The sequence below is a fragment of the Hyposmocoma kahamanoa genome, unplaced genomic scaffold (genome assembly GCF_003589595.1).
Source record: "Hyposmocoma kahamanoa isolate Upper Pololo Valley unplaced genomic scaffold, ASM358959v1 80, whole genome shotgun sequence".
NCBI lineage: Eukaryota > Metazoa > Arthropoda > Insecta > Lepidoptera > Cosmopterigidae > Hyposmocoma > Hyposmocoma kahamanoa.
In genome coordinates, this window is record NW_020654051.1 from 10665204 (window position 1) to 10691841 (window position 26638).

At 39.5% G+C, this 26638-nt stretch overlaps 1 protein-coding gene across 1 annotated transcript in view; it reads left to right on the plus strand.

Annotated features, from left to right (window-relative positions):
- The window catches only part of LOC113233734 (protein LIFEGUARD 4-like), a 92692-nt gene that overhangs the window by 29448 nt on the left and 36606 nt on the right, over window positions 1-26638 (plus strand). Inside the window, exon 3 of the mRNA XM_026468918.1 lies at window positions 16651-16763. Within this exon, the coding sequence (XP_026324703.1) occupies window positions 16666-16763 (98 nt within the window). The 5' untranslated portion in view covers window positions 16651-16665. The remainder of the gene's footprint in view (window positions 1-16650; window positions 16764-26638) is intronic.

The following is a 26638-nucleotide window of genomic DNA, read 5'->3' on the forward strand; positions in this document are numbered from 1 at the left end:
ACGTATAATGGAAAACTGACACTGGCGACGATCGCCATATTTTTTATATTATTCTTATAAAACTGACACTGGCCCAAGCCTAGTGGCCGCCATTAAGAAAATAATAATTTGTATTAATATATTAATTTAATAATACACCAGTGTTGGTATAGTATGAAAAATGGAATATTTTTTTAATATTAAAAACAGCCACATGGTTTCTAACTGTCGATTAAGTAGGACTACATCACTCGTTGAGTAGCGTCAGTTTATGGGGGTCGTTTTCAGATAAACTCCAAAAATGTGTCTCTTTCAATAACTTTTATGTTATTACATAAATGCTAAGCATTATTTATTTAATATGATTGCTTGCTTACTTAGTCTGTGTTACACATAAAAAGAATACTTTACTACCTCACAGTAATAAATAATTATAATTAAAAAAGTGGTCAATTTCTCATTCATGGGAGCCGGTTCCACGTCGCCCTAATTTGAAGAAAAGAAGAAAAAAAATTAAACACTCATGGAAATCGCAATATTTCCTATCGAGAATAAACTCTAACAGCTTACACGTTGAATACATACCGTAACTTTCCAATTTATTATAAACAAACATGTTTTCTTGGGAATACAATATGTGTTTCAATTTTTCTTATCATTAGTGTCAATTCAACTAAAAGCCTCCTAATAAGAAAAGTTCATACCGCATCACCTTCATCCTTCGCACACGTGAGAAGGAGCTCCTGTCGGATTGGAGCATACACAGTGACCTGTGCATCTCCGTTTTAGCAAAAAATCGACTTAAATACCAATTTCAGCGCTAGTGACTAAATCGTTCTCATTCATGTAAAGCAATCTATCTAAATAAGTATTAAATAATAGTTTTATAAACTTTATTCTACATCATAGGAAATTAAACTATTTTTCCGGATTTAAATCGCGTATAATTGTTTTTTCAAAAAACCGACGTTTCGACGTTTACAGGTCCCATGGTCACGGTTGACTTAAATATTTCTGTAAAGGGCCCGAAACGTCGGTTTGTTTGAAAAAACAATTATACGCGATTTAAATCCGGAAAAATAGTTTCATTTCCTATGTGTAATAATCGCGAAAACCTAAGAACTCGATATTTATTGTACATCAATTAGATAAAGGGAACTTTAAAATCCATGCACTTTTATAACGGTCCAGTACATTTTACGCACTTGACAATTAAAAATGTATCCAAATATCATTATTGTCGCTCTCATTCTCGTCTACTTTTAAGTCAAATAATTACTTTAAGCCAAACATTTACTTGAAATATAACAATTAGGTGGTGATAGTGGTGATGATGGCGGTGGTGACGATGATGATGGTGGTGATGATGACGATCATGTTTGTAGTGATAATGACGATGATTGTGATGATGATGTGAATGGTAATGATGCTGATGATAATGGTGATCATGATGATGATGTTGATGGTGGTAATGATGATATATTAATGTACAACAAAGTTTATATGACATTAACAAAATACTTATTTAGATTTTTTATTATTTAGATTTTTTAGATTTATTAATTACATATAGATAGATAGATGGTCTTACACGGATGAGAAGTATTTTGATACAAGATGTTAAATTAAAATATTTGTTGCATGTTAAATGTTGTTAAATGTTCTTTTGTGAATGATAAAATGTGTGTTGTAATAATAATTTCTCATTACTGTGCCGTCTTTCTCATTTATGTTTATGAGAAAATCATTCGTGTTACTGCAATCTTATTCGTGTGACCTAAAATATCGTTTTTTGTTGTATTTAACTTAAATAATTCTGTGATTTTATAATTATTGACATTGCTTGAACTTATTTGTACGTTTAAGACCTTTGGTGATGATGATTGATGATGATTTGGTGATGAATGATCTTTGGTGAAAAAATAACATACGTAAGTTTTCCTTTTTTAAATCGGTACTAAAATTAAGAATGCCATCACAAAATTGTTTCAAAAAAATGTCATGCGTGTGGACAGCCTACTCGGTATGCACGCTAGGCCACGCCCCGCCCCATTGATAAAAAACATAAGTTTCACGAGCTTAGGACCGTCAAATTGCAAAAGGCTTTTGTGATGTGATTTTAGAATGAAAAACTATTGTAATTCGAATTCAAGTCAGGATTTAGAAATTCTATTAACGCTCGAAAACGAGGGCGGAAGTTATTTACAAGTAAATTGTGGTAGAAGTTTAATCGTTGAAAAGTTCGATTCCCAAACTGGTTCTATCGTGGATCGAACCTCAGATTACCGCATTTAGCGTCCGCATAAACCGTTGGGCCACCGAAGTCTTAACCTTAGAGCTAAGTCCAAACTCATGGTACCACGATTTCGTTTAACCAAGGTAAACAACTCTTTTATGGGGAACTGTATACGTTTTTACAATAAGATTCCGGAACATATATTAAGTTTATCATTTCCTAAGTTTAAAAAGTACATTAAAAATATTTTGATCGAAAAAGCATATTACAAAATTGAAGACTACGTGTTAGATAAAGATGTATGGAACGACGACATGGCTCCAGAATCCACACAAATTTGATTCAAAATGTATTCCATAGCATTTAAGTTTATTTGAAAAGAGCAATCCCTAGAGTTTCTTGCTCGTTCTTCTCAGGGAGGTCAGCATAGTGAACGAGCAGTACCTTAAATGTGACGTTTTCAAGTGTAAATTTATTTTACCTATGGAATAAATCATCTTTGACTTTGACTTTGACTTGAGTCGTCTTGCACGCTTCTATTTGACAGTTTTCTCATTCAAATCCATCAAGAAAAATTACGTGCGTAGAGAACAATAGAAAATAATCTTTGTTTTTGTTTGTTTGTCATACACACAATGGTCATCTCGATGTAAGAAAGTGCACACAAAAAGCATGCTTACTGCGATGAGTATTATAAACATTATAAAAAAAAAAGAATTTTCCCATCATCCCTTTGTTATCTACGCACATGGTGTTTTAGGAGTAGTTGGATTTAAATAAGGAAATTAGTGGACTAGAAACATTTTATAATAATATCAATAAATTCAAACAAAATTCGATTTACGACAAATGTAATCCGCACTTAAAAATAATATAAGTACTCAAAAAATTTGAATAAACTTATGTACACTTAATTAAAAATTACCTTGATACAACAACTTCAACAGTACTGTTACGGACACCGAGCTACATACTCCGCGCCCCGCGCCCCAACCGAGACCGCGTCGCCGTTCCCCGCACCCCGCACCCCGCTCACAGCGTCGACGGAGTCGCCGCCCCCCCGCGCCCCGCGCTCCACACCGACCGCCTACTCGCCAACCACTGTACTAGATGAGAGAATTGACTTGGTCTCCCCGCGCCCCGCGCTCCGCGCCGACCGCCTACTCGCCAACCACTATACTAGATAAGAGAGTTAACTTGGTATTTGAGTAGGAACATTTTTTGTAATAAAAACGAATTGAATCCACTGGTTTTAGTAATCAAGAGTTTCATTTGCCATTCAGATCAAGAACCTGAACAATACAGTCCACCGAACAAGAGCTAGAACACCAACATTCTCTGATCCTTTGAAGCCGGATTCGAGCAAGTACCAAGCCCGGAACAGTGAAGACTGCTCGGAACTTCGTATCCTCGCAGCCCACTGCCATTTGAACTGAACAATGGTAGTCACCAGGAGCCAGGGTGACGCTGCAGACCAGGATAAGACCACTGAAGAAATTCGAGTGGAGCACGAACGTTTGCGGAGAATGGCATTGGATCCGCCGGCGTCGCCCACCGTGGCGCCAACCGAACATGGAGGCCCATCCCTACGGGGGGAGGCCTGCGATCATCAGACAAGGGAGCTCTACGAACCCACCGCTGGACCGTCAACTGCTATGAACCCCGCAGCCCAGTCATCACGACCGAGGTCCCCCGCATACTCGCATCGATCGACAGCGAGTGTGGCGGCGCGACTACTACTGGCAGAACTTGAAGCGGAGGAGAGGCTAGCGGAAATTCGACGAACCGAGCTACGCCTGGAAGCCGAACTAATTAAGAAAAGGTTAGCCGTGCAAGTGGCGTCTATTTAAGACGAGGCAGAGAGCTTACGCGACGAGCCGCTCGCCGCCGCTGAACGAAGAGTGGACAACTGGTTCCGCAACAACCCGGCGCACATACGGGGGGAGCGCGTAGAAACGCTTACCACCACGGAGCCCAACGAACGGACGAGACGAACTCGTTTCCACGGCTCACCTTCGCCTGTGAGAAGACCATCTCCCGTAAGAAGAGAACGAACAAGATCGCCTACGCCGACCCGCACGCGTAGAGGAATAGAACAGCTAGCCGAAGCGATAGAGAAGATGGCAAGGCCGCGGCCCCGACATGCAGGCGAGCTACCTGTCTTCTCCGGTGCACCGAGCGAGTGGCTGCCATTTAAAGCCGCTGTACGAGACTCAACGGAACTGTACGGATTGTCGGCCGCGGAGAACCTGCAACGACTGAGAGCCTGCCTGAAGGGTGAGGCCCGCGACGCTGTGGCTGCTTTACTACACGCGGCTACGGACCCGGCGATCATTATGAGGACGCTGGAGCAATGTTTCGGGAAGCCCGAGGTGATCATCGACCGGGCACTCGATGAACTACGGAGAATGCAGAAACCGGGTGCGTCAGCCACAGAACTGAACACGTTCGCCGTGAAGCTTCAGAACGTTGTCTACGTGCTGAAAACCATAGACAAGCGTGGATTTCTGTACAACCCACTGCTGGCTCGAGAAGTGCTTGACAAGTTGAGCCCGCACATCCAGTCCCGCTGGTGCGACTACGCCGCAGACCACGAAGGAACAGCAGACCCAGAGATCGTCGTGCTATCACGTTTTCTTATGCGCGAGGCCGACAGAGCGCTGCGCTATATGTACTCGCCCGCCGCGAGTACTGCCGCAACAACGAGGAGAGAAGTAAGACCCGCGATAGTGAAAAGGAAGGCGAACGCCGTGTACACTGCCACGGAGAACGAACAAACGGACCGCTGCCCGAACTGCGGCCAACCCCACGCGCTACACCGGTGCCCGTCCTACAAAGCACTCAGTGTTGAACAGCGCTGGAACATGGTGCGAGAGAAAGGAGTGTGCTCCCGATGCGTTGAAAAACGACACCGTCGCCAATTTTGTAAAGCAAAGCTGTGCGGCGTGAACGAATGTCGCCGCCCGCACCACCCTACTCTGCACGAGGAACCGAGTCAGCCCATTGCGCAGCCTGCAGCACCGCTCACAACACCGCCCGCAGTGACCCCACCGAACGCGCCGAAGCACCACGAGACCGTGCTATCACTGGGCACGCTACCACCGAAAGAGAAGGAAGTGCTGCTCAAAGTGGTTCCAGTCACTGTAACGGGACCACTGGGAAGTGTGGAGACATACGCACTAATGGACGAGGGCGCCACAATAACCCTCATCGATAAAGAACTGGCACAGCGCATCGGAGCGGAAGGACCCTCAACACCGTTGCGCCTACATGGAGTGAATATGACACGACAAGAACATCAGAGCCGAACCGTCAGCTTACAGCTGAAAGGAACAACGCAGGACAAGCCGATGAACATCCGAGCCCGCACGGTGCGTGATCTGAAGTTGCACCAGCAGTCAATACCGAGCTCGCTGCTGGAGGCAAAGCATCTACGGGACATACGGGAAGACGTGTGCTACGATCTGGCACGCCCGCTCCTCCTGATCGGCTGCGACAATTGGGAGCTGATAGTATATAGATGATGGTAGTAGATAGATAGTACGAGTTGGTGGACGCAACCAACCAGCTGCATCACGAACACAGTTGGGCTGGGTGGTACACGGAACCGTACCACGGAACGCCGTCCGTCAACGCAACAATGTGCTGCACGTGTGGACTCCTGATCATCCCCTACACGATAACCAGCAGCACGACGACCGCCTACACGAACTGATCGAGGCACACTTCCGCATCGACGCTCTCGGCATCGCGCACAGACCGCGCGTGAGTGCTGCGGACCAACGAGCAATCGAAATGGTGAGAAGAACTATGAAGAAAGTCGATGGCGGCTACGAGGTTGGTTTACCGTGAAAAACCGACGGAACTACGATGCCTCCGAGCTACGAGGCAGCGCTACGACGACTACGCGCCATAGAACGTAAAATGGACGCCGATCCCGCCTTCGCCGAACAGTACACCGCCCAAGTGGAGAACCTCTTCAACAAAGGCTACGCGGTGCCATGCGACGGCACTGAACAAAACAGCGCTGTTAGTTGGTATCTACCACACTTTGCCGTACAGAACCCGAACAAGCCCGGTAAGCAGCGACTCGTGTTCGACGCGGCGCACAAGAACCGGGGCGTGAGCCTGAACGACCAGCTGCTGGAAGGCCCGCCTACTGCTATCACTGCAGGGCATCCTCTTCCGATTCCGTGAGAAGCCGATCGCCGTCACCGCCGATATCCAAGAGATGTTTCTGCAGGTGAAGATCCGACCGGACGATCAACCGGCACAGCAGTTCCTGTGGAGAGGGGAGAACAGAACCGACCCACCACGATGCTTCAAAATGAGGAGCATGATATTCGGCGCAGCCAGCTCCCCATTCATGGCTCACACAGTGCGCAACCATAATGCGATCATGCACGCAGAGACCCATCCGCGAGCATTAGTGGCGATTACTCAAACCCACTACATGGACGACCTGGTGGACAGCTACGACAGTGAACACGAAGCTCGCGCCACCATACAAGAACTACGTGAAGTACACGCAGCGGCCAGTTTCACGCTAAGGCGCTGGAGCTCAAGCCATCCGAACGAGCTGCGCGACGTCCCGACAGAACTCAGAGCAACTACGCCCACCGCTCTCGGAACGATCGAGAGTATGGAAAACAAGATCCTGGGACTCTACTGGAACCCGCAAACAGATGAACTCGGTTTCGACACAGCCATGAACCGGGTCCCAGCCGAGGTGCGCAACCAGAGCCGCGCACCCACTAAGAGAGAAACACTCAGTGCGGTCATGTCGATCTATGACCCGCTGGGGCTGCTAAGCCATTACACGATCAGAGCGAAGATCGTGCTTCAAAACCTATGGCGATTAGAACTACCATGGGACGAGCCGATCCCTGCGGAAGAAGCCGAACGAACTCGCACGCATGCACCTGCACCGGAACTACGCCCTGGAGAACCATGAGCACACTGAACTACATGTGTTCTGCGACGCGAGCGAACAAGCGTTCGCTGCTGTGGCCTACTGGAGGGTTGTACACCAAGACGGTAGCGCGAAAGTGACCCTAGTTGGAGCAAAGGCTAAGGTGGCACCACGGCGTACACAAAGCATCCCGCGCCTTGAACTACAGGCTGCACTCATCGGAGCAAGGCTCGCCGACACTATCAGGCGCGAGCACCGCATCGAGATAAAGAAGACCATCTATTGGACGGACTCATCGACCGTAGTCCACTGGGTGCGTAACGACGCGCGACGATACACTCCATTCGTTGCACATCGGCTAGGGGAGATCGCCGAACTCACGCACAAAGACGAGTGGCGTTGGCTGCCGACCGCTGACAACCCAGCCGACGATGCCACAAGACAAAGTCAGACTCCAATACGCATGGAAGACCGATGGTTCCAAGGACCCGGATTCCTACGCGAACCAGAGGACCGGTGGCCCACAGAACAGGAACCTCATGAAGATGCAGAGGAAGTCCTGCACCTGAGCCAGCAGGACGAGAGCCACTTCGACTGGATGCCTGACCCGACCCGCTTCTCGAGATTCGAGACGCTAGTAAGAGCAACCGCGAACATACTGGCTTTCACGGACATCTGCCGGAAGCGAGCGACCCGCATGGAGCTACAGCACATAGAACGCGCCGAACGAGCTCATATGCAACGAGCACAGGAGGACGACTTTGGAGACGAGCTGAAGAGGATCAAAGCAGTTCGCCCAATCCCTAGAACGAGTCGTCTGTACAAGCTGGACCCCGTAATCGACGACGGCCTCCTGCGAGTACGAGGACGCATTGGAGCCTCAAGTGCGCCCTCCGACGCGAAACGACCTATCATCCTAGACGGTCGTCACCCCATCACGCGACTCATCGTGTTGCGAGAACACGCCGCAGCAGGACACGCTAACAGAGAGCGAGTAACGAACGATCTACGACAGCGATACTGGATCATACGGCTACGACCCACCGTACGCGCCGTCGAGTATAGCTGCGCCCTCTGCCGGGTCACAAGGTCTAGGCCCAGAGCACCAGCCACAGGAGACCTGCCACGCGCCCGCCTCGATCCATTCCACCGCCCCTTCACGAACTGCGGGGTAGACTACTTCGGGCCCATAACTGTAAAAGTGGGACGCCGCCGAGAGAAAAGGTGGGGCGCACTATTTACCTGCCTCACCACACGAGCCGTTCACCTCGAGCTTGTCGCTTCTCTCTCTACGGATTCGGCACTAATGGCGTTGAGACGAATGGCTGCACGCCGCGGATGGCCGCGACTGATGTGCTCAGACAACGCAACCAACTTCCGCGGCGCCGATCAAGAACTGAAAGCCGCATACGCCGAATGGGCACCCGCCCTAGGAGACGAAGGACTGACCCGGCGTATGGAATGGCGCTACATAGCACCTGGCGCCCCGAACCAAGGAGGCGCATGGGAACGCATGGTGCGCTCTGTCAAGACAGCGCTACAAGCAACGCTTCGAGAAAAGGGACCATCAGACGAAGTGCTAAGAACCCTCCTGACCGAAGCTGAGTATTCGATCAATGCTCGGCCCCTAACGCACGTGAGTGTGGACCCTCACGACCCCGAGGCCCTCACGCCGAACCATTTTTTGCTGGGATCTTCAACGGGTCTACCGAGAACAGGACCCTGTGACGAAGCCGACCGACGAACCTGGCGGACTAGCCAAGCACTCGCAGACCAATTCTGGAGACGCTGGGTACGGGAGTACTTGCCGACCCTAGTACCGCGAGGAGAACCAGCCAGAAAGGACGACACGTCAAAACTACAAGTCGGCGACATAGTGGTTGTCGTCGACAGCACGCTACCGAGGAACGTATGGCCAATGGGAAGGGCGCACGTACCCTGGGCCTGACGGCAGCGTACGAGTCGCCGATGTCAGAACGAAGACCGGCGTCTTCAAAAGGCCAACATCGAAGCTCGTCGTCCTACTAAAGGAAGAGGAGGCTACACAAAGCTGCGCCGGGGGGAGGGATGTTACGGACACCGAGCTACATACTCCGCGCCCCGCGCCCCAACCGAGACCGCGTCGCCGTTCCCCGCACCCCGCACCCCGCTCACAGCGTCGACGGAGTCGCCGCCCCCCCGCGCCCCGCGCACCACGCCGACCGCCTACTCGCCAACCACTGTACTAGATGAGAGAATTGACTTGGTATCCCCGCGCCCCGCGCTCCGCGCCGACCGCCTACTCGCCAACCACTGTACTAGATAAGAGAGTTAACTTGGTATTTGAGTAGGAACATTTTTTGTAATAAAAACGAATTGAATCCACTGGTTTTAGTAATCAAGAGTTTCATTTGCCATCCAGATCAAGAACCTGAACAATACAGTCCACCGAACAAGAGCTAGAACACCAACAAGTACTTACTTTAATAATTGTTCAAAATGTAACATTCCTCTCCATACATTATTCCGTGGTTGCGAAGGAGAGAAACGCTCATAATCTCGTACTGTCTTGTCTCTGGGCTCTGTTTAGGCTTTCGCCACTTACAAAATAGCACTTCACCATTTCAAAGTACTCGCGGTTTGTGTACATAGTGACACGTGAATTTCGTATTCGATGGCGTTGCACACGTATGAAGCGCGACACAAACGAAAGGCGGCCGCCTCCGGCGCGTGCGGTGCGGGTGGCGGCATTTTCTTTGGCGGCGCGTGATTGGTAAATGCCCGCTAACCTGTGCGGCATAGGGGTGGGTGATAAATAACGTCACGATGAAAAAATCACGATGATCCGCCGTCAAACAGGATCACCGTGACTCGTTCCGAAGGAACGACGTTCCAAAGTCAGATAGGTGTTCCTCCGTTCCAATAGCTATCCCCGTCACTCACATCACTACATACGTATTTGATACAATGCGCGATCTCCGTTCCGTGGTGATTAAGCGCGCCACTCGTTGTAGTTCTCTTCAAATCGGGCCATTTCGGCGATGGGAGTGAATGAAATAGGATGACTTTCTTTGCTCACTCACAAGGGTCGTAAGTGCTTATTGCTAGTAGAAGGGGCGGATAAAAAAAATCTTTTTAATTTAATTTTAATTTATGAACAAAGTAAAATATTTTTGTATATTTGTTTTATTATAGGAAGAACTCTTCCTATAATAAAAAAAAGTATTTTATATTTGTGTATTATCTACTTTGTGTATTCTACTACAAATATAATTACATTACACTTTATTGCTATTTTTAACTATCCAAAGATTCGCATTAAATAAGTAACAAACAAAATTACATTAAATACAATTTATTTTTTTATTTTTTTTATTGTGACTCGGCAAAATGACTGCACCGCGCCTGATGGAAAGTGCGAATACAGTCCAGAGATGAGAGTAACGAATGGAAAACACAAATATCTTCACTCCGTCACTATCATTTTGCCAGTCTGGCCAAATGCTTCTTCACACTACGTTTGAAGGACCCGATGTTATAGAGGGGAGGGAATACATGCGCCGGGAGTTGGTTCCACAATTTGATGGTTCGGCATAAAAACGAATTGCCAAACTTTTTAGTGCGGGACGGTATTGAACTGACCGTCCATCTGTGGCAACGCAGTCCGGCACGGGTGGTCAAATGGTGGCAAAATCAACTTTTTGAATGGAATTGAAACTTATTATAAAGGGAGTAAAAACTTAAATCAGTCTATAAAAAACGGCTATAAGTATTAGAAAGAAGCCGCTGGCAAAAACCGTATATCGTGATGTAAGTTATAGACAAGGTCACGGAAGTAACAGTCGCGACAAAATCACGATGATTTATTACTGTGATTTTTTGGAACCGGAACGACAGTCACGGCGATAGAAATGTAACGCTATTCCCCATGTCTAGTGCGGCATTTTTCATTCATTTGCCCGACTAGCGTAGTATTTACGTAGGTTTGTTTGCTTGGTAATAGGTAACCAATTTTTATCGAGTATTACTTCGGAATAAATTTTTCATTGAGAAAATTAACCTACCATTTTTTTTTTTAAAATGGAGTCTTTGAATAATACCTAGTGCCTAGGAAAAATTAGGATGGTGACTGACAAAAAGTTAAAAGACATCCTGTATAGGCCCTATGACGTTCGCGGTAGGCAGGGCAGCTCGCTCCACTCGACGCGGCGTTCGGTGCGGACAAATCTATTTACCTATGTATCTTATTTGTTAAAGTGAACTAAATGTAACAAATGAAATTGTTCGAATTGGTTTTATTTATTTTTTAAATGAGTATTTTTTGCACTTGGGAGAATTCGAAATATCTTTGGTAATGTTATACACTAAGCCCCGAACTTATTTGTAGAACTTATCAACCTCCTAAGTCCCAGCAAAATGAAATGGGAGAAGAGCTAAACGCCCAATGTACATTAAAATGTGCAAATACAATTACATGCTTCAGGCCCACGTAAGTATACCCTCAATTTTGTATGAAAATCGCAAATGGGATTTTTTAAAGTATTTTTGTAGATAGTCTATGGTTATGTAGAATACATTGCGTTAAAAAATGCTATATTTTTCGTTCATTTAAATGCAGAATGGGCGTTTATGAAATGGGATAGGCAATAAAAATAAATATATAGGTATATATGATAGTATTCTTGACATTCTTTTTAATTAAAATGATCTCAGTACAGAGTAGGTACTACTAAAAAAACCGACCTCAAAAGGTCGTGGATTTACATCTATTTGCCAAGTTTTATTGAAATCGATTACCTGAAAGTGCGCGAAATTGGATTCATTCCTTAGTTTGCAACTCTTAGAGGTGGAATATTTTATTCAAAATTTAAATTTAATGGGGCCACTACTGAGGTAACCTCTATCCAATAAAAAAAGAATCATCAAAATCGGTTCACAAATACCGGAGTTACATACATACAAAAAAAAAATACAGACGAATTCAGAACCTTCTCCTTTTTTTGAAATCGGTTAAATAAAGGGATAAGTTTTTACAAATGATATGTTTACATCAACATAACTTACCTTTATAACATTTTATTTACTTACCTAAATAAAATGTTATAAAGTACTTGTTATTACTAGTTTTGTACCAAAAACGTAACTTCAAGTCTTGGATATAATTCCAAAACACTTCAACTAAAAATTATTACAAAAGCAATAAACTTTTCAAAGGAAAACAAAATCTTCTACATGAAAACATTAAAAAAAAATCTTCGAAAAATGGGAAAGGACGAAGTCTTCGTACGCCAAATTATTAAGACAATCTTCAGTGTCGGCGTCACTAAGTCCTACGATTATAAAAAAATATATACATTATTTAAGTTTGTAATTTGTATAGTTTGCTGTAATTAAACTATGTTTAAAATATCGAGTTCTTTTAGGTTTTCGCGATTGTTACAGATAGGAAATGAAACTATTTTTCCGGGTTTGTTTGAAAAATATACGCGATTTAAATCCGGAAAAATAGTTTCATTTCCTATATGTTTAAAATGTTTAATTAAAGTAGATCAATATTCATTGTCATATGGGAATATCCGGGATGATAGATATATGAGATTTTGAATTTATTATTTTGCATTTATAAATGCTAACGAATATTACGACGACATATTACGAAAAATAATACAAATCGGGAAATCTCTATGCATTTCCAATCTCAAGACTGATATTATATTTTGTTTAAAAGTTTTCCAAATAGTTTAAGCTGTTTTGTATTTATGTATTGGTATAGAATTAATATCAGTGATTTTGATTTAGGTGAATCTAACACCTCCATTTAATATTTGAAATAAATAAAATTACTTATATAATTGTAATAACATGATATAATCATAAAATCAGATATAATATTAATAATAGGTAAGTTTATTTGCCTAAAACATGGTATAACAGAAGATGTAGCAAGCGACAGTGTCAGTACAAACATATTATATTACGTAACCATATATTAAACTACCACAACAATAAAAATGTCACAACAAATGGTCACAAGTTACAAATTAAATTTGCCCAGAATTATTAAAATCAAGATTAAAGTTTACATCTTATTTCCTGTCATTAAAAATATTATATATATAATTTAAGATACGATTGAATGTGACGATGTTTAACCACCATGATATTCAATTATTTTTGTGAAATTACTCCACTACTTAAAGATCGAACAGTTACAAAAAATTGCTACGATCCGGCTGGATTCGAACCAACGTCTTTCAGTCAGCCGTGACAGACACTATGCCAACTAAGCCACGGAATGAACTAGCGGGCCTTACGAATTTTTCTAAATGCTTGTTGGAGATCTTTGTTTTTAGTTTTTAACACTTTTGCCGTAGCGCCATCTGACAGAAATCTATTTCTTCACTCATAAAGTGAGGACAATTTATAAGGTCCGCTAGTTCGTTCCGTGGCTTAGTTGGCAGCTTCTGGCAAGGTTTGCTGCAAGACCAGCAAATTGATATACAGCTAGTGCTGCTCTACACGCTCGAGAAGTTTGAAAAAGAGCATTACAAACGGCCATTGTAGATGAGTTTTGTGTAGCTGCCGACACGTTTGTCGCTGTCAGTTATCATTTACATTGAAACTATATGGATGACGTACAAGTTATTGCAGCTGCTGCTGTTTATTATTGGGCGCCTATAATTATTATGTCAGTGCATATAATACATGTTATATAATGTTAGAGTTGTCAGGGGGAAAAATCGGAAACGAGTGGATTGTTTTAAGGAAATGAGAATGCCTAGCAATGTCTCTTGTTTACTCAAAATTAAATATAAAATTATTTACCAATAAATGCGACGGTGGAATTGCATTATCATGTAATCTAGTTACGTTCAAAGTTCTATTAAATGGAGCGAACAAACGAAGGTGATATTCGATTCGATGTTCGGCAATCCTATAATTTCCAACCATTCTTTCTTTCTTTTTTCATTTGTAGGTAAACTTTAAAAGTAAAAATAATAATAATTAAATAATAAAAACTTCGTAGTGAGTTGTTTTAATAACAGAATAACGATAATATGTCTGCTTACAAGAACAACACTATCTCAAAATAATCGTTATCAACAATTTTCAAAATATACAAACAAACACGCAATCTAAAGTAACCAAAGCAAAATTCGGCAAGACTTATGAGTAAACTACTTAAATGAGTCTAATTACATGAGATATTTGTGCTATTGTATGATTTATAGACAAAAAAATAACACATGCTGGTGTAATATAACATTCGGTTGATTTCCGCCTTTTCTACTGCCGCACCCCTTAATGCCACAGCCACGCATTTTAATCAATACTTAATTGTTCTCACTGTCAATATTTTTGTCCATTTCATTACAATTCATGTGAATAATTCACTAAAACATTTGGTCAAACATTGGTTTTGACATTTGATGTACTTCCCTTTGACAACCGGAAACACTTATCAAAGGGTGCTCCAAAAATGGTAAAATGAGGACAGTTGGCATTTAAGATGACTTTACGTATTTTCAAGTCCGTGTTTGACGTAAATCAATGTAGTGCCATTTCTTTTGGCTTACGACGGCACGCAGTAGTTAAACAAAGACAATAAAATGTTTATGTCTTCAACGTCTAAATGCATTATATACATATAACGTCTGATTTATATATGTCAATATAACATGTCCTTTGGTTTCCATAGTCTAAGTTTTTCCCAAGTGTACACTATTTTGACGGATGTCGTATGATCAAAGTTTGCTCTTACTATCCACTAATCAGATTCGAGCATACGACAATATGGCGGCTTTAGGAAATTCGACATTTGTACCAAAATATAATCTGTTCATTATAATGTACACTGAGCGTTTACGTGATCATCGGAAGAATATTGTCTGGATCTGAATTACTTCACATATTACGTACATTTTAATATACAAGGGCCTTAGGAGGATGGTTTTGTAATAGTACATTACGATATTAGTGCGTAAAGATGGTTATAACATGCGAGGCGGAGTTTTACTTAATTGAGCCGAGCATGTTGTAACCAATACGCACGTATATCGTACGACGTTTTTTAACACATTTGCGAGGAAACAGAAAAAAAAACATTTCATATTTTGTTCATTTTTAATTATTGAAACAGTTAGTGAAATTACAAGTTTTTAAATTACCAAATAAACTGTTTTTTTTTTAATAAACTCAATCTGTGAATGCACACTGTTGCTTTCCCGCCATTTTAACAGCGCGCTAGCGCTGCCTACTGACTGGCGCCGCGCGGCGATTTGTTCGAAATTTGAATAGCAACAGCGCGCTGCTCACTAGCTGGAGTCGTGCGGCGGCGATCAGTTCCATATTTGAAATGGCAAATAATACTGTTATGGAATTTGTATGGACTATAACTTAACTATTTGCTTTGGTAACACACGCGTTTTTTATGACCCGCTTTACATATTTAAAACCGGTGGAATTACATCAGCTTTACGAGCAAGGGTGTTAAAAAATATTTAACTATAACATCAGCGTATTTCCAGTATTCAGACTGATTTGGTATAGTTGCCAACTTCGTCATGTCAAATATTTATATTTTAATGAGATGCGTTGCGGTGTCGCCATCTTCTTGATTGGTGATATATGGTCCTTGTTGGGACGTCTAACGGGAGATTTGATTTTTTATTTTTAACCGACTTCAAAAAAAGGAGGAGGTTCTCAATTCGAGTGTATGTTTTTTTTTGTATGTTACGCGATGTGTGAATCGATTCTGATGATTCTTTTTTTATTGGAAAGAGGGTAACTCAGATGTAGTCCCATTTAAATTTGAAGAAAATATTCCACCTCTAAGGGTGGCAAACTAGGGGATGAATGACTTTTGAGGTCGGTATTTTTTTCTTCTCCGGATCATCAAATAACTAATCAATTGTTTCATTGCTCCTTTTAAGTTGGTACGCAGAATGAGAACTGTCGTCATCGGAGTCAGGAAAGTAATATTGTTTGAAATATTTTCTTCCAAATCCTCAGCACCACAGTTGTTCATACAGTATGTCATCTGTTATCAATGAAAAAACAGAAATAATCGTTGTAAATATTCCCTAAATTGCAATTCATGACAAAGGAAAAACAAGTTTGTTACTTACATCCATGGTCCTAGTAATGATTGTAGAGTGTTACAACAGTGTTGTGGGGATTGCACAGATTGACAGATGAAACAGTGAAAGAAAATGATGATGATTTTATACTTCGGTGTTATTTGTTATTTGTAAATACGTTACACAAAGTGTCCTTGATAAGAACACAAATACATAAGATGAGAGTGGTATCTTTATGTGCTTAATTGACAGTAATTATTATATTATATTATATTAGAGAGTGTGGTAGGTACATGACACAACATGAGGCGGAAAGAAAGGAAAAAAGCCACCGCTTTTGTGGTTTTTTGTTTGTTGTTTGTGGTGTTTGTAATATACTCCTGCTAGGTTGTTAGTATTTTACAAATAACCCTGTATAATATACCTAAATAAAATAACATAAATTTATTTTAATTTATTTTTAGGTGTATTTATTTCTGATGGTACAATCACTGGTGGAGGCAGGAATTATCTCGATGTGCATTTTCGTCCAGGAAGTAAAAAAATTTATAATTCAGCGTGGTGTTATATGGCTTATGTAAGTTTGACACACGAACAAGTTTTTAGACACACAGGAATATTCCCTAGTTTGAAAGCAGGCTACAGTTCCCAGTAGTGATAAAGAGACTCAGTCTTATAAAGACTCGACTCCATTTTACAGGACTCGACTCTAAAATTAAGACTGGAGGTTCGAGTTTTTATTAATAAGACTCAGTCGTTATACTAAAAGACTTAAACGACTTAAACAACTTGAACAACTTAAACGACTTAAATAACTCGAGGTTTTACGCAGCAGGGTACAAACTCACTTACATCAAGTTTCAGCGTATCGGAGTGTTTAGATATTAACTTAGTTGTTGTTTTTAATATCTTGGAGGGTCTTTTTTCACCTTTTTATACGTGATTTCATCCGATAGTAAGTCAGTTATTTTGCTATTATAATCTGACGTATTCATGACCACGGTCGCGTTACCTTTATCTGCACGGAGGATGACTAATTCAGAGTTTTCGCGGAAGGTCTTCAGCGCGTTATATGCATCTCGAGAAAGATTCGCTCTGGGCTGTTTATTTGAGTTGACAAAACGTCTTGGCGTATTGCCTCCAAATCCTCCTTTCTTATGTGATTTTTAACAAGACAATCCTCAACGTTACAAATAATTTCTTCGTATGGAACACGACGAGGGGCCACAGCGAAATTCAAACCCTTTTGCAAAACGGAGTCAAACTGATCTAATGTTTTGTTCGATAAATTAATCACAGATTGAGGTTGTGTTTGATCATTTGACAGTGACGTTGACGTTTCGTTACTTCTGCACTTCAGTTTAAGTTTATTACATTTTTCAATCTATGTTTTTTGACATTCTTCAAATTTAAATGCTGATCGTTTATTTGTAATTTCAATGCATTTATTAAAATCAGATCTACTTAACTTTACCTCCAATTCCTTCGATAATTCCGTAATCTGATTATCAAACTTTTGAACTGAGTAACGGTTATAATGCAGATAGGGCGCGCCCACATTTGTTCTTGAGGTCTTCGAACCGCCGGATTTTATTTGCAATGTCCAGTCCGTACTGGTGTAGGTACATATCGAGTTCTTAGGTTTTCGCGATTGTTACACATAGAAAATGAAACTATTTTTCCGGATTTAAATCGCGTATATTTGTTTTTTCAAACAAACCGACGTTACCGGAAAAATAGTTTCCTTTCCTATGTGTAACAATCGCGAAAACCTAAGAACTCGATAAATCTGAGTTACCTAAAAAACAATTTTGGATCGCTGTAATTGGACCATTCTGTGTGTATAATATGCATGCATTATTTAATTTCTACACAAAAGTATAAATTATTCGATGTTCCTATCACCCATGCATATTTACATAATTTAAGGAAATTCATTTCAAACTGGCAACACCTACGAATTTATGTCGAGGTTTTGTGTTCCGAGTGAATCTCAAAAAATATCGGGTAAATAAATTACAAAACAGTCAAATTAACAATAGTTCCCTGTGAATAGATATTCCATCTTTTTTTTCTTTTTTTTTTCGGGACAACTTTTACAATGTTTATAGATACAAAACGGCATTTTTAAACATAAAATAACTAATCACTCGTGACGTGCAAACAGTGCAACGCTGAGCTTAGTTTGTATTCGCTTTTGAATTTATATTTGCTTTGGTGGCTTCATTTTCGTATTCGGCGCGCTCCATTTGCCTATGTTTTGTAATTTGAGGTTTCATTCGTCATTATGGTCAAACGACAGTATCAGACACTAAAATTTGATAAAATACTTTGACTGTTGGGTTCTGTATCCTTATTAATTTTTATATTACAGAAACAATTAATTCCCAAAAAACAAATTCGTGAATTAGTTATAATAAACTGACTTCTGTGAACAAAGCCACGTTAACGTTATCCATCAATCGTAAAATAAACATCTTGTGGCTAGAAATAAAATCACGCCATAACAATGACTCGCGACTCGCGAGGCTATAAGGTGCCAGTCGTTTTAGTGTGAGGCCAGACGAACGCAATTTTGTGAGTTGCGTTTTTTGAGTTGCGCAGTTTGAGCTGCATTCGGTTTCATATAAAAGTACGGTTTGTTTCACGCGACGACCCAAAATGAGTTATCTGCCGACTCACGGGCGTAATGACAACTGACTCTCGGTCGCATCGTGCGTCGGGCTGGCGCGGATGGAGGTAGAGGTGAGGGAAGGGGTCACTTTGCTATAGGATGCGCGTGAATATAGTATACGTTTCTTGCGAAAATGTTCGATACGGAAAAATTTTTCACCGAGGTTGAACATAATTCACATTCACATTCACATTCATAATTCAACAAATTGATCTGGATGTTCACATAAACTTGTATATAATATATGAAACTGCCCACACTTTAATCGTTTCACATTGAGTGGATGTACCCAGCTTAAAAGATAAATTTTAAGTTTACCTGTTTATCCCCAATTTCCCACCAGGCAGCCGTGCCCTTGTAATAGTCGTTACTTGAATTCAAACCTCATTCAGTTGAGAGAGATAATAAACAGTATCATGTGATTCAAATAATTACTGTTTCGGATGGTGCATAAGGGGAGGGTGGATTCTAATCTCTTCGGATGAAGCCCTCGTATAATTATGTTAGAACGTCACTTAGGTAATTTCGTTTAATCATCAATTATACTTCGTGCTTCATCCTCGAGATTAAAGAAATTATGTAGACCTTGAAAGGTACCGAAATATTATTTGGACAGAAACAGAAATGTATCATTATTATAATTTATTTTGAATATAACAAAATCTTATTATGACTAACATAAGTTTAATTAATTTTAAACTAATTGTAATTATATAATTTTAATTGTTAGGATAGTTTCCTAAAATTGATAAGGCAAACTCGCTTAAGTTATCATCAACATTTTTATTATAGAACTTCCCAAATACCTGAGAACTTCCGCTCCATCCGGCATTATTTCTAATCACATCGACACTTACACCGAGCCTGCAGGCTGCGGAGGTACTTGCGTGCCGGGTGGAGTGGGCAGAAAAAATCGAAGTGTCAATTCCACTTTCATTCAGGGTACTTTTTATCCATTTACTTATGGTTTGGCTCGTGACAGAATTATAAGGTTTTTTATAACTGGCAAATAAATACTCGTTATTTTTTGTTAATGACTGTGTAACGTCTAAATAACTTAAAAGAGTGTTTGCGGGACATATTTCGTTATCTTAATACGGACCATATTTGAGTAACGCAGGATCTGTTGTATCTTTATTAAAGATAATGTCTGGACTCTGTGAGCCGTGGTGAGAGCCAGTAAGGTCACAGTCTTTTTAGTTAACTGTTTTAAGGTAAGCTCGTGATTCGGATATAAGTTAGCTAAAAAATCTAGAACAACAGAAGTATCCCAGGTTAACTTGTACTTGGGTAAGGATGGACGGAGTTTATAAAAGCCTTTAAATAGCCTATTTATTCTGTCATCAGTGGCGACATTTGATCCTATAATTAAAGATAAGGCCGCCCGATAACTATTGAGCGTCCCATACTAAGCACCTGAGTGAAAAATATTGGTTAAAAAATAGATAATGTTTGGAATTGACGCTTCATAATAATCAACGTTGTTTATATCACAAAAGCTAAACCAACGTCTAGTAAAGGGTACATTGTATTGTACTACTGAGCTGTTACATAAGGAGGCACAAATAATGTCTAGAAAATTTTTTGTGTACCAAAAATTTTTCTTCTCTCTTTCGTCTTCTTGCAAAAGCTTCCCTGATCACCTTGCGGCCGTAAGCTTCATTTGCGGCAACGTTGTCGTTCTGTTAGGAACAGAAATTAACAGTTTATCAGTCGGCTCGAGAATGATAGCATGTAACGATACGTTACAACGTTGTCAAATTATTTTTTTATAAATCGTTTTTTAAATTTAAAAGTATTAAAATTGAACACAAATATTATCTTTAACAAATACATCACATTTTTAAATAATAGTTTATTACAAAACATTAAAACCACCATAGACAAAGTCAGTTAATTAATCTATGGCAACCAACGGCATTTTTGAATGACCACTGACGCAGAGAGAGGAGAGCGGGGTAATCAGCGCCAGCGCCCGCCAGCTCAGCTGACAGCGCTTCAACGTCCTCAGAGCCAGTTCACGCTCGGCTTGGCCGCGATCCCGGTATATAAAAAACCCGTTACGTGGTTTTAAAATATTTAAATTGTTATTAAAAATAGAATATTATTGTTTCCAATCACAAATAACGTACGTAATTAGTTGTGAAAGTGAAAGTTCCCGCTTTAGGGTAAGTTGAATGGCACACAAAACACTTGTAACGCTTTTATTGCTAATTTTCATGTTTTTTATTTTACCAAATTGTACTATGTCGTTGTTGCAGCTCTTTCTACGTTTATATATATATCGCTCACTGAATGCAAAAAAGCCACAAATCAAAAGTCATAAACTTGACAGGACTGCCAATATAAAATTTAGATCACGATTTTTTTAAATATTTCATTATCTTTATTTTTGAATATAACATGTTATATATCATTAGACGCGTTTTTAAGTGCTTTATCAATAAAAATAATGTACTTTGTATAATAGCTGTTACTTATGAAGATAAAAACTACAAAAATCCCTTTTGCATTCAAAATTTGGATCAATATCACAAAAATTATGTTAAAATAAAACTCAATTTTACAAAAATAAACAAACGGTTTATTAAATCTTCTTCCTGAGAATATTATTCAAAGAATTCTCTTATTAGTACCTACTGAAAAGGTAAAAACATAAATGAATGACAATCAACAAAACACCATCTAAAAAAATTAAAACTTCTAAGGTAGGGTAACAATTGAGATCAAATTGGTACCTGACTATTGTTTTACGAAAAATAAACGTTTCTTAAACTTTAACAATATTCATTTGTAAAACTGTAAGTTTCATATAAAACTTTATTTGTAGACAAGTATTAAATACTAATATGGAAATATTCATAAAAAATATTTAAATTATTATAAAATGCTCTAAAACAACCAAAAGGCTACACTATTTAATATTGAACTACTTTAAAATATGAGATCAATTCTGATGGTTAAATGGAACAAAATATTATAATTAGTGTTCAAGTCTTATAAAATCACACATTGAGTTTCAGTCATAAGGAATTTTCTAAACTAATTATTTCAGATAATACCTACGTTTTTATGAAAATTTAAAGTCCAAAAAAAAAATCAAAAGCTTAACCTAAGGCACTTTCTAAGTTAACTGTCCTAAAAATATTACCAAATTATAAATTTTCATAAAAACTTTGGTAATATTTAGGTATAATATTCTTTTCGATAAGCTTAAGTATACCCTGTTTTTTTGTTTCACTTATTTTAAGTTTATGTTTATACAGTTTTTTTGGCAATGTAGTATTTATTAGAAAACTTCTTTTTTATCAGCGTGGATACCGAGCTGAACTCTTCAGTTTCATAAGAAGTCTTGAAAAAAAAATTGTTGTTATAATCACGATGAACTTTGATAACTTTTATATCGGCCCATTTGACTTTTTCTCTATCTTCTGTAGTGGTGTAATAACCAACAGCCGAAGATTTTAGATAAAAAAAACTGTCATGTGTAAGTTCGTGAACTACGAAGGGTGTGCCTTTCTTCTTTGCGGTTTTAATAAGGGTTATGTACTGGTCCGGCACATAAATGGGAGATGATTTTAAAGCACTTGAAATGTTTCTTTAAATTAATTAGTGGGCAGCATCCCCTTCATTTTGCGTGTCCTTTTATAAAAAATTTATGAGTGACACTTCTTAACTTTGGTAACTCATTGATGGCGTATTGGTACATAGCCAACATAAATTTATTTTTTTGTTGGCCACAACAGTTATCGCTGTAAAAAACTACGTGAAAATCATCAGAAGCTTTCTCGTTTAAGTTTTTCAAGTACATAAGCACACATGATCCGATTTCATTTACACCTCGAGCTCCTGCACCCTCATGCCAAACGAAGGAGTTTGTATTATTTGTACCCAGTTCAGTGATAGTAAAATTCAGTAAATTTAATTTGGAAATATAATAAAAGCTGGAGACCTCACCTCCAGGACAGGGCATTACAGCCTGTAAATCATACACACATACAATAAAATTATCGTTTATTTTTGTTTTGTCACTTTCCTTTTCGGCTCTAGCTAAATATTTTTCTTTTAAATGCAGGTCATACTTTTCTTGCAAAAGCGTTTTATCTTCCACATTTGCGAAAGGAGTGCATTCTTCACATTGATCCTTTTTGGGTTGCCAAAAAGAAATATTGAAGTCATTTATTAATGTGTGCCTTGGCACCATCCTTCAGCGCAACATCCAACTTAAGTTGGTTACCGTGTTTCCCTCGGTTATCTTGCATTTGGATTCCAGTAGGTCCAGAATTCTTCTCGACAACAGTTCTTATGGTTTTGTCCGAAATTGCAAGAGTATTTATAAAGAATACTTTGCATACTCGGATGCGTTTATTGTTTTGCGGTAAATAATATGTGTGGTTGAAGTTTTGGCGAGTGCAACCAACACGGACATACCGATACTTCGGTTCAATTTTCATCATGTTGTAGAAGATAAAGTTCCTCTGAACATTCAAATCACCACTCACTCTGCCAGTAATTATTAAAAACCGCTAACCGTTGTTCATATGAAAATTCGTTTTGACATTTTAATTTGCAAGTATCGGATCGGAACAAACAGGTCCCATTTTTCTAGCGGCGATAAGTTTTTTTGATTTGGACGTAGTTGTATATGCCTTTCCACTATTTCTCAGAGCCTTGGTTATGTTTCTCTTCCATGATTCCGGATAAGCTTTTCTTTTTCGTGATAATGGCTGAGCATCAACGCTAGATGGTTGACTATCAACGCTGGGTGACTGAGTATTAACGCTGAACAAATTATCTATATTAGACGACTGAGTATCGAAAACAACTGGTAGATTATTGTCAATAAATGATGGATCAACATGATGAATGATGAATGATGGACAATGGATGATAGGTCCTGGTTGGGGTGAAATATAAAATTGTTCAGTAGCTAGTTTTGGCTGCTCTTCTTCCTCCGAATCGGAACTTTTTTCATTACTGGGTTGATAAATGGGATCCTTGACACTGTCGTCTAAAGAAAAATCAGTAATTGATGAGCTATGTGATATTGTAGAATTGCTAGAGCTTCTGTTTGAACCACTGTCATTGTCACTATCAGAGTCGCTGGAATCGCAGCTTAATTTGCTGGATTCAGCGATTCTTGTCATTTTTATACGTGCCCCTACAGATTTTATATTACTATTTTCATCTTCAAGTAATGATAAGTTGAGGTCCGGTTGGCTGTCTGGTATAGAGTTTGTGTCAAAAGAATCATCAGATAGTGTGTCTGGTTGAAAAAATGTTGGAATATTAGGTTCTGGTGTATATTGGATGTTCTGGATAGATAAGGGTTGGTCACTTTCTGATTCTTGAGTGGAGCTCACCATGTTCAAAATTAAGCGTGCTCTGCTATTCATTCTGTAAGTAATAATCAATTAGACGAATCATAAAGTAGTCATAGATAAATTAAAATATAAATTCTTAGATACAAAAACAAACGTAAAGTTAGAAAGCAAATATTATTGTGTATATTTACAAAATAAAAATTAAGGTCTTCATAGCCTAATGTTTAACATTATAAACACCTATTTATTATAATAATATTTAACGCACGTTTCAAGGTAGTTTCATGAACCGTGGATACCGTATGGACTGATATTTTGTATTTTACCTACCTAAATAAGAATTAGAAACATATATTACGTAAAAAATTTATTCCCACCACTACATTAAGTATTAATTTATTTAAATGGTATGTATAAATCGAGAAAGCTAAAAACACATTATTATGAGATATATTTCAATTAGAAATCATCATAAGCAGATCATCGCAGTCCATTGCTGGACACTCTCTTATAAACATTATTACACATTGTAAGTGGTAAATTAGTAAGATTCCAAATTGAATAACAAAAGCGCTTTAGCGTTGGCTTTAATGTCCATAAAATAGCCGTAAAAACACACCGTTTCAAATGTTTTTTTTACACTTTAACCAAAATAACATTAAGCAGATTTAAAAAAAAATTAAAATAACCGAAGCTTTACAGAACAGAATTAATTACACTGATTAACACTTTTCATCAATTAAAAAAAACAATCATAAATTATTTCCATACAAAAGGGGACACATTTCAAATTTTTTCACTTTGGAATCCTAAAAATAATAATCAACTCATGCATAATTCCATGCAAAACGATCGCATTTCAAATATGATATTGTTATGTTACAAAAAAATATTATACCTGATTGACCTTTGAATACAAAACGGACGCTTTCCAAAATATGGCATTGTTGTATTATGAAATGATTATACTTACTTGTATTTTGAATGCAAAATGGAAGCTTTTATTAATATGGCACTTTTACTAAGAACTATGAATACAAACTGCAGTCTTTGTTTGGATTGTGGCCCTTTTGCTTGCAAATGACGTGCATTCGCATCGAGTTTCGGGTCGCAACTGACAACATGGCGGCATTGCATTGAAGTTAGCTAACAAAACGCGTAAATGCGAAAATGGCGGTCAGCAGGTTTCGACACTAGTGATGCGAAAATGATGGGTGCCTTTTTTTTAATATAAAATTTAGTCGATTTATACCTCATTTTTGCAATAAAACTATTTTCAGATTTTTTTGATTTGTGGCCATTTTGTATTCAATTAGCGATATGTACAACGTAAATTTGAACCACAACACCATACGGTTTGAGAAATTTTGAAGATTACATCATCTAAATTTCAAAAATTACGAACAAATTCAATTGTATTTTACACCAGACGTTGTTTTCTTTGGCTTATTCAGCATGTATTCTTTTCTAACAATAAGCAAACGTCTCGGCCTTCAGCCTTACTACCTAAATTAAATTCTTAAATTAAATAATTAAATAATTAAATTCTTTATTTTATGTTGTTTTTTCACAATTTAAACTGCAAGTCCGTTCTGTCGCGCCACCAGCAATTGCTATCACGTAGGTGCTTCCCTAATTCTCTTTTGCCGTCCGTGGGCTTTCAGAACGGAGGCAAAAGGACTGTTACTACCAGTTGGTTGTCCGTTGCAGGAATTACCTTCGGGTTGGAGAATTGCCACCGGATTGAATCACCTTCAGATGAAATTATAGACTAGATTACTTACTATACTCTGTTCAAGTTAGCGACCTAGCACTGAGAAAACACAGACGCACGTGATTGGTTAAAGATAAGCGACTAAAGCCGCATTCATAATGGCTAGCGAATTAGTCGACATTCACAGTTTCTACAGTGCAGATGTGTTTGTTTCTCTCTTTGCTACTTATCGGTGATTCTATACTTGCGACTTTGGCTTTCTTAATGGACTGATATTTTCTTACCCTGTGACTCGGTTTGTTAAGCGGAATCTGTGATAAAGTGCTTCTCGACGATTTGGCGTGTACAAAGGACTTGACTTAATTTTTGGAGGAATAGTTTTGTTAATATGGATAATCTTCCGCCAGCCTTTATGAAAAGGAAACGTCGCTCCTTTTCATCAACTGAAAAAACGATGTTGTGCAACATGTTTCTATCGTTTAAGGAAGCTTCGCCAAATGCATCACATAATGATATTTGTAAAACAGTTGCATCATCAATGGGTGTGCATTGGACATCAATTTATTGCGTGATGAAAGAAAAAAACCAGATTGGTCTAGTAAAATCTCCCAAGAAAAATAGAAATCGCTTGTCCTTCGTCAAAAAAGTAGATGACTTTTTAAAATGTGCTATAAGAAATATAGTACATAATTTTTTTTTGAAAAATGACATACCTACTGTAGACAAAATATTGGAAGCAG